The sequence below is a fragment of the Camelus ferus genome, chromosome 23, assembly GCF_009834535.1.
Source record: "Camelus ferus isolate YT-003-E chromosome 23, BCGSAC_Cfer_1.0, whole genome shotgun sequence".
Lineage (NCBI taxonomy): Eukaryota > Metazoa > Chordata > Mammalia > Artiodactyla > Camelidae > Camelus > Camelus ferus.
This window is the reverse complement of record NC_045718.1, coordinates 9,987,092-10,000,091: the sequence shown is the minus strand read 5'-3', so window position 1 is coordinate 10,000,091 and position 13,000 is coordinate 9,987,092. Positions and strand designations below refer to the sequence as shown.

The 13,000-nt window shown below is 44.3% G+C and overlaps 1 protein-coding gene across 4 annotated transcripts in view; it reads left to right on the top strand.

Moving 5' to 3' along the window:
* The window catches only part of DENND1B (DENN domain containing 1B), a 213,049-nt gene that overhangs the window by 118,459 nt on the left and 81,590 nt on the right, over nucleotides 1-13,000 (top strand). For all 4 annotated transcript variants that reach the window (XM_014564682.2, XM_014566635.2, XM_032466801.1 and 1 more), the window contains one exon: nucleotides 11,905-12,005. In XM_014564682.2, the coding sequence (XP_014420168.1) occupies nucleotides 11,905-12,005 (101 nt within the window). The remainder of the gene's footprint in view (nucleotides 1-11,904; nucleotides 12,006-13,000) is intronic.

Genomic DNA, 13,000 nt, shown 5'->3' with positions numbered 1-13,000 from the left:
TTGAGTTTAATGAATCGGGGCATCATCAGTTTTGTGTTCCTTCTGTTGATGTGTACATCGTCAAGTACACGTGGTAGGGTTCCTGGTGGTCCTGCACGAGGACACTGATTCTGTATGTGCGCAGGCAGGCCCTAGGTGTTCAAGCCCTGAGTGAATCTCAGGTCTACCAGTGGAACATCATACCAGAGCTTTGTGCATTCAAAGCAAAGGAATAAATCATGATGTTACAAGGGTGTATCAGTTGACTTATTGCTGTTTTGTGACCAGAGGTAGGGAAGGAGTGCTGTTTAAAGTCATGTCATCTGCTCTCAAAGCAGTCAGGCATGAAGCCTTGTCATGTGCCTCTGTGATCATCCCTCCCAGACGTCCTCTAACTAGTCAGCTGGGGCCGTGCGTTTCGTCTCCAACACTGGCCGGCCGGCGTCTGACAGGAGCTCCCGTCACCGTGCCCGTGATGTGTTAACCAGAGTGTGTCTCTGTGGCCCGTGGAAGCAGGTACAAGGGATGCTGTTCTCCCGAGCAGATGTCTAAGTGTTGGCTCCCATTTTGAGCAGTAATAGTAAATATCACCCTCTGAGAGTCTGTGAGCACGTCAGGTACAGAGATCTGGTTGTGTGGTCCATGTTCCTTCTGGAATACTTACAGCAGCGATGTGCACAGAGTGCCGGAATTGTGTTAAAAAATTGTAATTTCTTCCTTAGTTACAGTTGCCCCCAAGCATGTAAGCATTTCCTTCTCTCCTTAATTCCATCCAGGGCACATGCAAAAGGAAATCTTGTGATCCCCGGAAAATCAGCTATTAAAATGCAGATTTTACAGGTTTTGTTCGATGGAAGGGGAGTCCAGAGGATTTTAAGCTCTCCATCTGGATTTTGCACAGTCTTGATTCGTCTCTTACTGGTGCCACCGTATCTGCGTTTGATCTGAAACCTGAAGCCGAGATTAAGGACTGGGCAGTCGGTGAAGAACAGACTCCCCAGGTCTACTTCCCATCAGGTTACTGAGGTGTATTTCTTCCCCTCACGTTTTGAGAGCTGTGGCAGGGAGGTGCAGTTAGACACTGTCGTCAGGATTTCTAGGGAGAGAGCTGCTAGGGACAGTTTTAGGTTTTTAATTCTTTCCAAAGCCCATGGCAACCAATTACGTCCGCTGAAACTGCGGACAGGGGCTCTGCTCACCGGGGTCTTATTTGACAGGGACTCCGCCATTGTGAACATTGTGCTTCCATTTGCTGCCAAGTGAGTGTGACTAGGGTGTGGGAACAGGACCCTGGAGGTCGTCGAGGGGCACTTGGTTGGAGGATGTGTGTGGGGGCAACTTCTAAGGCAGGAAAACTGGAGACGTCTGTTATCTTCCAACTCTTGGAGTGATAAGAACTCTGTTTTTTCATAGAAATGAGTGCATAAAGGTTAGAACCATGTGCTCTGTGTGTGTGTGTGGGTGTGTACAATAAATTTGTTTAAATTGTGGGTATCAGAGGAAAAAGTGTTTAAAATAAAATTTTAACAAATTATGGTATGAAGTATGTAGTGTTCATCTGATGTCAAAAATGCCAGGGTAGAAACTTGTCTCTTTAATAAGTAAAAATGTGTCTCTTTGGTTGTCCCTTTGAAACTTGTCTATTTAGCTATAAACGACAATAGTAATAATGATAGTAAAGGTTTTTTGTAAATTCAGAAGCTTATAGGTTAGAGGCTGATTTCCGTGTAGGCCTTTGTCTTTAAAAAAAAAAAAAAGATTTGTGTTCAGCTCCTTTCTACTAGAAAATTTAAATTTTCTAAAAAGTCTACGCCAAAATTGTAGCTCCTCGCGGAGAACGCGGTCGGTGCACGCTGAGCCCTTCGGCTTCGGGGGCGCCTGCCGCCGCGGACTCCGGTGAGTGTGCGCAGGCGCTCGGCCTGCCGGCCCCTGCCGCCGTCTGGTCCCGAGAGGAGGCGCACTGTCCCTTCCCACGGAAGGCGGCGTTCTGGTTCATCCGCTGCCTAGTGCCTCACTCACGTGTCTCCCGCCTCTGGCCAGACAGGGTTCTACACGCAGGCAAGACCGGGGCCACAGCCTCCGAGCAGTCCGGGTCCGGCCGGGAGAGAGAGGCTACGTAATTTGAACAACGGACGTTTAGTGTGAAGAATTTAAAACTGTAGCATGGGGTCGGAGCAACAGCGGGTGGGCCAGCGTGGAGCTAGGAGCGCGGAGCACCCCGGGGGGCACGGGCGCCATACCGCGCACGCGGCACAGCCTCCTCCGCGCGGATCCCCTGCCCGCAGGCCCCGGGCGGCCTCGGGCTGGGCCGGCGGGCACGGCCGTGGCGCCCCGGGTCGGGGTCGGGGGGGCTGCTGGGGCGCCGCCCTGGGAAAGCGGCCCGCGGAGGGACACCGTCCCCTCGAGCGGGCTGGCCGGGCGCTGTCCCCCCTCTCGGCTCGTGCGCACCGCCCCCTGTGGCGGCGGCCCCACTGGCGGGACGCCCCCCCCCCCTTCCCCCGAAGTGAGAAGCGCCGAGAGTCAGTGTGTCCGTCTCCCCACGTCAGTCACGGCCACATTTGATTTTCCGTTAACCACTGACAACACGCACGGAGCCTGAAGACGAGGGCGGAGGGAAGGAAAACGGTTAGCGCGGGGACGCACGAGAGGAGAGTCAGACCCGCGCGGGGCCCGCGGCCCTCGTGTCTGCAGCTGACCGAGAGGCCGTGGCCGGTGCTTAGACTTCTTTCTGTCACTTTCCCCTCCGGGTTCCCCTCCCTGCAGCCGGAACCTCGGCTGTGCGGGTCTCTCAACCTGGTGCAACGATAGACGCTTTCGTTCCCGAAGGTCTGGATTCTTAATGGTTGTGCCTTTTTTCTGGATTGGTGTGTTTTCCCACTAACCTTTACTGCCCGGCCTGGAGCACCAAGGGGTCCCCCAGAGAATTCCCTGGCTCCAGACACATTTTTCCCTGCGTCCATTTGCCTTTGGTTATTGAGGTCAGTCTTGCCAGCCAGTAGATTGACCCCAGGCTTTAGCCTGCTGCTGGAGTGGCACTAAGGGCCTTGGAAGGGCCAGGTGGCCCTCGTCTTCCAGGTGAGGGGGACGCACGCCCTGTCGGGCGGTAAGATCTCCAAACCAGAGGGCTCTGAACTGCCGGGACCGGACGTGGGACTCCTGCAGGTGGGACGTTAAATGTGAGAATGCTAGGGCCAGGGCCACACCCTCTTCCCCGCGCGCCTGATTTCTGGTCCCTTGGGTTCTGTCTGTGGGAGAAACAACACTTTGAAGTGGTTTCTGATTCCAAGCATATCCAGCATCATGTAAAGCAGAGCCCCACCCTTTCAGGAGGCTGTTTCCCACCTGGTGCCATAACTGAATCTTCGGGAAGCTGGTCCACCTCTCCATTAGGCCCATGGCTTCTAGGTTCTGAGTGTAGGTGAGAGCAGTTAAGTTCGTAGACATGAACCCATGCTTGACTTTGCCGTTAAAAAGAACACCGTGCTGATGGATGTGTTGTTCCACAGCACTGGTGGGAGGATCGTGGGCAGAGAAGACAGGTCCTTGCCCAGAATATTTACTCCAGGGAGGATGACCCTCTGGCTCCCTGCAGGAAGAGGCTCAGTGCAGTTCACCTGCCCCGAGGTAGCTTAGCTGCCTGCCCTGGGAGGTGTCTCGCTAGAAGCCTTCTGCTGCAGAACCACCTGAAGGAGATTCCTGGTGTTACTGCCAGGTGCTCCTGACCGCTGTGTGTGACAAGAGCCAGGCTCCGGAACAGGTCCCGCAGGAGCCGGCCTCAGAGCACAGAAACCGGGAGCCCCCTCCCTTCCTCCCGCAGTGTGTCTCTAGTGTCCTCTACTGATCCAGCTCCTCCGCCCTCCGTCTGGGAATAGAAAGCATGCTTCCAGGGCCCAGAGTCACAGTTGCAGAGAGGTAGCAAAGAGTGGGTTTGGAGCTGAGAGGCAATACTTTGAAGGCACCACCTCCCTGAATCTGATATTTTATTGTGATTTACTAGAGTGATAAAGGAATGTTATGGAAAGAGTTAAAAACTTGAGAAGAAAAACCAGACTCTTTTTTGAAGGAGCAATTTGACATTTCCAAACATAGGGTATAAGGGTATTGATTTATTCATTTGTGTATTGTTAAATACCATTTGCCAGATATTTGGAATTTCAACATTAACGTATGGTTCTCTAGAATCATAAATATAAATTATAAATTATATAGTGCCCATCAAGGCCAAGGTACCCAGAACTCTGATATAGGAGGGGAGGAGGGAGGATGGCAGATTAAAGAGTTGACCTCAGTATCACACTGGTTCTTGAAGGGAATTTGTGTTTTGTCTAGAAAACATTAACTTGTTTCATGTGTGCATGTAGAGACAGTGATGGAAATCATGCTACAGAATCTAGTTGGAGAGAGAAGCCGTGGCCATGTTGTAAAAACTCACGTTTGCTAAATGAAGGGGTCTGGACTTTATCCAACAGATTGTAGGCAGACAAATGAGGTACATGATACAGGCAGTTTTGTTTTGGGGCAGATAACACTGGGGGCGTTGTAAAGGAAACACATGGAATAGGGAAATGCTGACTGACAGGCATCTAGTTAAACGGAAGGTGCAGTAATTAAAACAAGAGATGACCAGCTCCTCAGCTAGACAGTGACCATGAAAGGTAGATGAAATTGGATTTTAGAAACTTTGCTAATACGGAAATGTCTGTTGGATGTAGAGTCTGCTTAAAAGTAGGTAGAGAGGAGGGAGAAGTTTAGAATGACACACCAAGGACAAACCTCCGCCAGGTGTTTGCTTAGTATCTGCCCCGCATGTAATGGGGCAGGGCTTGCTGTCATTTCTGACTAGTCAATTGCAACTTTGTAACTATATATATACATACACATACGTACAGATGCATGCGTGCATCTGTATATAGATGTACGGATTTACATGCATTTGATATGTATGCTAAATATCCATATATGTATATTAAGTGTATATGGGAATATTGCATACAGTTTTAATATTACAGCATGCCATATATAATTATTCATTCTCATTTAATTACATGTAATTTACAAGTTGTTAGGGTCACTCAAGTCCACTTATCAAGACTTAGAAAGTCCTTTGGGACTGCTGTGCACTTGTGCTTGTCTCTGTTTTAGTTGCTAATGGTTTGTTACCAGTTTTGTTTTGTTTCTGGTGAGAGATATTTTAAGTTACGACTTTCAAAGTTGCCTAATAGTTAAAAAGTAGGTTCAGCCAATTGGATTTTACTTACTAGTTATTTGAAATGTGTTGCCAAATATGGTAGTAGAGTGATTATATCAATAATATCTTTTAAAGTAGAGATTTGTGGTTCAGTCCTGACTTTCAACTAAAAAACTGGATATCTTTGTATAAACCATTTTTTCTTATATCCTGAAGTTTATTTTATAAAAAGTTAAAGAATTGAACAAGAATGATCTCTAAGGTTCTTTCTAATTGTTAAATGTAATGTTTATTTCTTAAATAATTGCCTAAATTATGCAGTGAATATATAATTCACATGAACTTCCTAATTTATAGTCCTTGAGAAACTGGGGTCTAGAAGTCTGTGTGGAGAGGAGACAGGTACAGCCGAGCTGTGCTGCAGGATTACACTGCTGAGTTCTGGGGGAGGGCGGGTGGGCCTCGCCCTGGGGCAGCAAGACTGCTGTTGGATTGACTTCATGAGTACGAACTAGAGAGCAGTAGATCTGGTTGGGGGGAGGGTAGCAGAGGGGAGCACGTGTGTTTGAGGGCATGGGCGCTCATGTGTAACGTGACAGCTGCAGAAAGTCAGCGTTGAGGTGGGATGGACGTGACAGTCGTGGTGGCATGTGGGGGCGACAAGAGTGTGCACTCCTTAAGGGCAGACGGTTTGTCCCTTTTTTTCATTGTCGTATCTTCAGCACCAGCCTGAGACACATTTGGTGTCGCACGTACCAGTTCTGTGATCTTGGGCGATTGGTTTAACTTTGCCTTGGTTTCCCTGTCTGTGAAGTGAATGAAAGAATGAGGACATGAAAGAAATAAGCCAGCAAGAAAACACTAGAATTGTTCAACGTGGGAGAACTAATAACCCAGGGACCAAATGTGAGATGAACAGAACTTTCCAGAGGACGTGGGTAAGGTGCACAGAGGTCAGGATGAACTTTCAGTCATGAAGTAGCAGAATTTATATCCTAAAAGGATAAAGAAAGAAAATGAAATATAAGATAATATTTTAGTATAAAAAAGCATTAAAAAAGAAAAATGTACGAAATATCTTTTTTTCATTATATAAAGTTGCTGTTTTTCTAAAAATTTCTTTATAATTGTCATTTAATTTGACTGCAAGAGTTTTGCTCAAGTAAGAATATTTTGTAGTTGGGATAACGTTGTAGTTTTCAAGTGCCCTGCTGCTTCCTTTTTTGGCCTAAACTTTTAAATGTGAATGTAAGTTAAGTGTGTATAAGCAGATGATTTCTTTATGGTTTCCACCAATTTTTTTTTCATTCCATGAGGAATTTATCACATTCCAAACTGCAGCAATTTATTTTGTATACCTGTAGTTATTTATAGTGCTTAAATTTCTGATAAGTATTGATCCAGTTAAAAATCAAATGAAGTCTCAATATTTCTTGAATTTTGTGCGTAATACATTCTTAGGGGCCATAACTGTGCCCTTCAGTAAGTCACACAGAACTCTAGTTGAGGGTGTAGCACTTCTGCATAGAAGCGAGGCGCGATCTGCGGAGGAGTACAGAGCTGGAATGGTGGGGCAGCGATGTGTGGGGGGAGATCTTTCCTTGTAAAGTGTGTGAATCAATCCGTTGTGGTCAGCACACTGGATGGATCGTTTTTCTGTCTCCTTGGGAATCTAATGTGTTTTTTTCCCTCTCAAAATACATGTCTATTTAATTGCTTAAAACATGTGTAGTTTTATTAGTAGGCGGATGTCCTCCAATAAATATGTAGATTAACTTTAAGAAAAAGGTGTAAGTGAGGTTTCACATCACAAAGGCAAAGAGCTTGGGTTTGGCTTCCAACTAAATATAATTGCAGATGCAGATTGAGATGATGGTTTGTAGAGCTTTTGTCAATTATCTTATGTTTTTGACATTTTTGAGGGAACCTGTTCTGTCGCTTTCCTGATGAAGTTCCAGACTGTGATGCCTGAGGAAGGGTTTGTAAATTGTATCTCTATCATAGACCCTGCAGTTTTCATATAAAGGTCAACTGTTCTTATTTGTCTGTTCAAAGACTCATTCTCCACTATATAATTAGGGTAAAATACTTTCAGCCAGTATATATTATTCAAAGCCTTATAATGATGGCAGTTTTGAATCTTTGTATATTAAAGGCAGGTTAAAATAATGGTTACTGTACTCTGGAGCCTGCTGGGATTAGAGTCCTGGCTTTGCCATTTGCTGGTTGCATGATCTCAGGCGATTGGTTTAGCTTTGCTGCAGCGTCCTGGTCTGTAAATGGGGAATAATGATAATAGTACCTATTTTATAAGGTTGTTGGAGGATTAAATCTGTGCATATCGAGTGCTGAGAATAGTGCCTGGCACGGGGCTAGCATCAGAGGGACGTTTGCTGTTGTAACTGTCATCAGTGACAGCATCTCCGTTGGACCTGTGGCCTGGGACTGGACTGCACATTCCAGGTGCCTTCAATCCATGACTGAGTTCGCTGTTAGACCAACCTTTATTGCCAGGTTTCTCCCTCGGACTTCACAGGCCCCAGTTCTTGTCTCTTTCACACGGTGTGCACATGTAATTACCTTACAATTGTAGTGTGTGGGAAATTAATATCACAGTGATTTTTATTTTGTATTAGTCAATACTTAATGGGACTTTATCAGCTCAACATACTGAGTGTGCTTTATGAAGTTATACATGCATTAGAATAGTCCTGTACCACTTAACAAAGATGGTAGGGATATCCTTTGCGTAAATCTTTATTTGGTACATTTTTTTTTCTCTGAAAATGTATAGCAGTGTGTTTGTTCAGTTTCAAGGATGTAATGCCAGGCGTATGTTCCACCCCAAATACTGAGACTCTTTCTCCGCCTGCTCCGCTTTTGTGAAAACAGCGGTGGTATTAGAGAGGCAGCCGACAGGAGGCTGGAAGAGTGATGCCGAGTTCTGGCCCTGTTATGAACCAGACGTAGAATCTTGGGTAATTCTAATCCAAAGAAATATGGTTGTCATTTCCCTTTGAGTTTAAATATTCAATATATCATAGATAACCTAAAAGTAAGAAGATTCTTCTTCTTATTTGGCTTATAAATGGATCTCTTTTTTTTTAATTGAAGTATAGTTGGTTTACAACATTATATTAGTTTCAGATGTACAGCATAGTGGTTCAATATTTTTATAGAGTGTAGTCCATTTGATCTCATTTCTTTGTAGTACTTTATTGTGCAAACGGATCTCCTGAAATATGTCATTTATTTTCCTTAATTTGCATGGATCTGGAAATGTTCTAGGTAAATGGATTGCTGTGACAGCTAGCACTCTCTTCAGAGATGTGAACTGATCTCATCCAGAATGAAATCTAAGGTCTTCTCTGAGTCCCAGGAGACTCTCCAGCCCCGACCCCGCTTCCCTGTCGGAACCTCATCTCCCTCTGTTCCCCCATTTCCTCGAGTCTAGTCAGCTGGCCTCCCCGCTACTCTGGGAAGATGCCAAGCACACGCCCACCTCCGGACCTCTGAATGCAGTGTTTCGTCTGCCTGGGACGCCCTTCTGCAGGTCCTAGGCAGTTCGCTCCCTTATTTCAGCACCTTCTCAGTTCAGATGTGGCTACCTGAGTTTGTCTCTACTCCTCCCCTCTGTCAGTCTCTGTCCTCTCACTCTGCTCTAGGTTTCTTTGTAGAATTTACCTCTGACTGACATAATGTGCATTTCACTTGTTTACTGTTTGCTTTCCTCACTGATATGTAGGCTACATGAAAACAGAGGCTTGTTCTTGTGTTCCTGTTGCCTAGTTGAGATTTATGATAGCACAGAGCAGATGCTCAAAAACTTTGTTGAATTAAGCAAGTAAATGCTTATAGTAATTCCAGTTGTACAATTACCTAATGTGCTTTAAAGCTTTTAGAGGTTATCTTTAGATATAATTTGAAGGTGGGTCTGAATTATAGTCCAATTAAAATGCTCCATTAACCCCTAGCGTGGAAAAAACAACTCTTAACTGTTACTGAAAATATAGAATGTTAGAATTGATCTGATCTAAGAATAAAGAATGTTGGATCTCTCAGAGACAGTGTCTTCAGATCATCCAGTGTATATTTCTTGTTTTAAGGGCCAGGAAACTGAGATCTGGTTATGTTTGCAGATGTGCCAGAGTCCAGAGTCATGCACCTTTAGTGGCAGCGCCTTAGTTTGCCTGAGATACACTTCATTGTTGTTACCTTATACAACTTACGTATAACTCTGTTTAATTTTCTAGTAGGTTTATTTTTTATTAATTGTATTTTTTTACTGGCAACTTTACTATCTGCCCTACAGAGTATGTGCTATAACAGTATTGCCTCTGTTCTTTAAATCACATAGTTACAACAGTTATTACACGCTGCTAGCTGGGGATGGGGGCTATTTTTTGGTATGTGTTTGCTTTCTTTGGAAATCTCCACTTGAATGGCTCATAATTAACAGAATCAATTAACTCATAGTTGGCTCATAGTTAACAGAAACAGTATTTGGAAGAGCAAATTCCTTACTGTTCCACCTGCACCTGACACTTTTGTTATATTACTTTAAGTAATTTATTCTAATGGCTTAGACCAGAAACTGTGGCTTAGAGGGTAGTATTTTTACCTCTCTCACCGACCTCCTGTAGCTAAAAAGTTGCCAAAGCGTGTAGAGCTTCCTTCTTTCCTGTAGATCTTGATTAGCGGAGGTGACCCTCTGCCAAATGCCGGCCTCTGTGGGGAGTTTGTGACTTTGCTTCTCGCAGAAACTGTCTTCTAAGAAACTGGCCAAATTCATCAGGTGGCGCGGTGCCTTAGTTGTGAGAAATTCCTGGCTTCACTTAGGGGTGACATTAAGGGCATAGGGGAGGCAGCTGTAGCATTGAATAGAGTGCTCTGGACTCTGGGTGTGCTCAGTAAAGTAAGTTACCCTTATTACAATTCCTCATTTTTGAGAATGCATTTTCCCTCTTGTTACACTGTTAATTTTCTCAACACTAAAAATACTTTCCTTTTTAAAGAAGTTTTAAATGAGCTGTTTTAAAAGTCATCTATGTGCAGATGGAGAAGTTGAGTAAACCAAGCTACCTTTACAGCTCCATTTCCAGTGCCTTTATTTAGCCCATCGGGTTGCACTGAAGCACGGAAAGCTGCCTCATTTATAGTCAGGGGTACGTGAATGCTCTCTAAGAACTGACACAACTTAGATCGACCCTATGTTCATTAGTTCAGATATGTAAGATAAATAAATCATGACCTGTAATTGTTGAATAGAAGTATTTGAATGCCTCCTAGTGGTATATTGTATGCTTTAATTAAGGAATTTAAAAAATTGTATTCATTGAAGGCATGCTGCAGATAAACTACTAAAATTGTAAAGTACTAAAACCCTTAAATGATAGCATTCTAAGTGGAACAGAAATACATTTTTTGCAATATAGAATTAATTTAAAATGTAACTGGAAAAATATATATATTACGAAGATGAATATACTTTTAATCAAAACATTTATGTTTTTGGTCCAGATTTTATTATTTTAATTGATTTTTTTAATTTAGTGGAACTGTTTTGCATTTAAGTATAGACAAATGTTGCTATTAAGGTTGAATTGCTTTGTTTACATTTGTCCTTTTGAATTAATTTGATTAACGTGTAAGTTTTAATTCATTTGTGTAATAGAAATAATGGTTTATAGAAATTCTGTGGTTCATTTTCAGATGTTTATTTTTAAATTCTGATTTCCAAGTTGAATAAAATGACTTAATTTATTCATTACATGTCTTGAAAATGCAGACTGGCAAAACTTTAAAATGATGAAGAATGCTGATTTAATTATTGCTTTAAATGCTAAAAAATGACCACACTTACAGAAATATAATTTAAAATGGAAACGAAGTCACAGGGAGAGAATTCTGATGAGGGTCAGTAGGAGGGAGGGGAAAAAAAAGTGATGTCCCTTTGTTAAGCATTAAAAAACATTTAATTAACCGCTTGCCAAAACAGAACAATTAAAATGGCAGTTACCTTTAAAGTGGCATCCATGTGTTTGCAGCTGTTGTGGTACAAAGCTAGGAAACACAATGTTAATCTGAAATGAACAGTTTAAATATGAAATTATGATGTCCTTGGCTTCCTGGAGTACAGCTGTCAAGCTTGGGCAGTTCGCTGGTCAATAGTGACATTCTCTGTGTCAGTGCACAGAGTCTCCTGATACCGTAACCCGCGGTTCACACGTTACTGAGGCTCCAACTGTCGAACGTCAAGTCCCCTGGTGCTGCCGCAGCTCCCAGCCTCTCCTGACTGGCTCATGTTTCATTCTTTGGCAATTTGCCCTAATGATATCCCCCAGGAGCTTTCAGCCCCTCTTCCTTTCCATATTTAATCGACGCGCATTAATCTGAGCGATGTGCGGACTGCTGCACGGGCTGGAGTTCCCTACAGTCCCTTCCAGGATGCTGCCTGGGTTTTCAGTTTTACTCTTATTTATGTCCTAGGTTTTGACCCTGAACACTATATATTCAGGTGGTTATAACTGTCTACATAAGGTGCCCAAGAAGCTACTTTGCTGTTTATATATTTTTTTCCCGAAACATAAGACTTTTTACAGGCAGAACTGGTCAAGATAACGTGATTTAGGTCGTTAAATAGTTTTCTGATCACCATCAGTCTCTGGTAACTTGAGCGTGGCTTTGTTCCGAGGGTCAGCGGCCACTTACCGTTGTTCTCCGTTTGCAAATTTCAGTTAACTGCCTGTCTGCACGGCTCGGCCGCCCTGCTGTACCCCATGCACTGGCAGCACATCTTCATCCCAGTCCTCCCGCCACACCTGCTGGACTACTGCTGGTAAGCTGGCTTCCGCCAGACTCCCCTAAACCCAGGCTTGGCGGTCAGAGCTGATCCGTTTGTTCGGAGATTAGGTAAGCTTGGAGCACAAATACACATATATATGAATGGAATCTCTGAAACTTGACTTGGAGGTTAGTAACAAATATTAAAAGGTGGTTTTACGAAGGGCAGAGTAGTTCTTTCCAAAGGTACAAAAATTTATACTTGGCCAACATAAAGTTCTTTAGATTTTGTGAGTTTCTTCTACAGCCATTTTGATAAGTAAATGCATACATAGAAACGGGCACAGTCTTGGCTATGGTCAGGACAATTTTACAGAAGTTACAGTGTCAACCAGAGAACCCACATCCCAGGTGTCAGGACGTGTCTGCAGTCTGTCAGAAACCAGCCTGTCTCTGTCGGAGCGCACTTCCGCAACCTGCCCCCCGGGACCCACTTTCCGCTGCCCTCTTCCCTCAGTGGCACCCCCAGTACCAGAGGCTGGCGGAGGGGCTGCCTCTGCTTCAGGGATTCCCTGAGTTCCTCGTTTCCATCCGAGTGTCAGCCTTGAGCCACTATGAGAAGCAGTGTTGAAAGTGCTGGGAGGAATTCTGAGAAGCTTCTTGGCGTTGGACATGTCTCCCAGTGATCTCACCCAGTCTGAATTCAGCCGCACTTCTGGGACGCCCCTGTGTACCCACGGTGAGCTTAGACAAGGGTGAGACCCCCAGACAGCGGCCCGGGACCTTCCTCAGGACTGCAGGGTAGTCGTTTCTGCAGGCGGAGCTCAGTTCTTAAGAAATCAGATGAGAGTTTTTTCCTCTGAACCTGCATGTGCGCAGACACAGACACACACACACAGACACAGATACACAGAGACACACACACAGATACATACACAGACACACACAGATACACACACACAGATACGCACAGACACACACACAGGAGGAAATGATTTTGACCGTAATGTGTTTGTTTATATCACAACTAATGTTATTAAAAAACAAAGC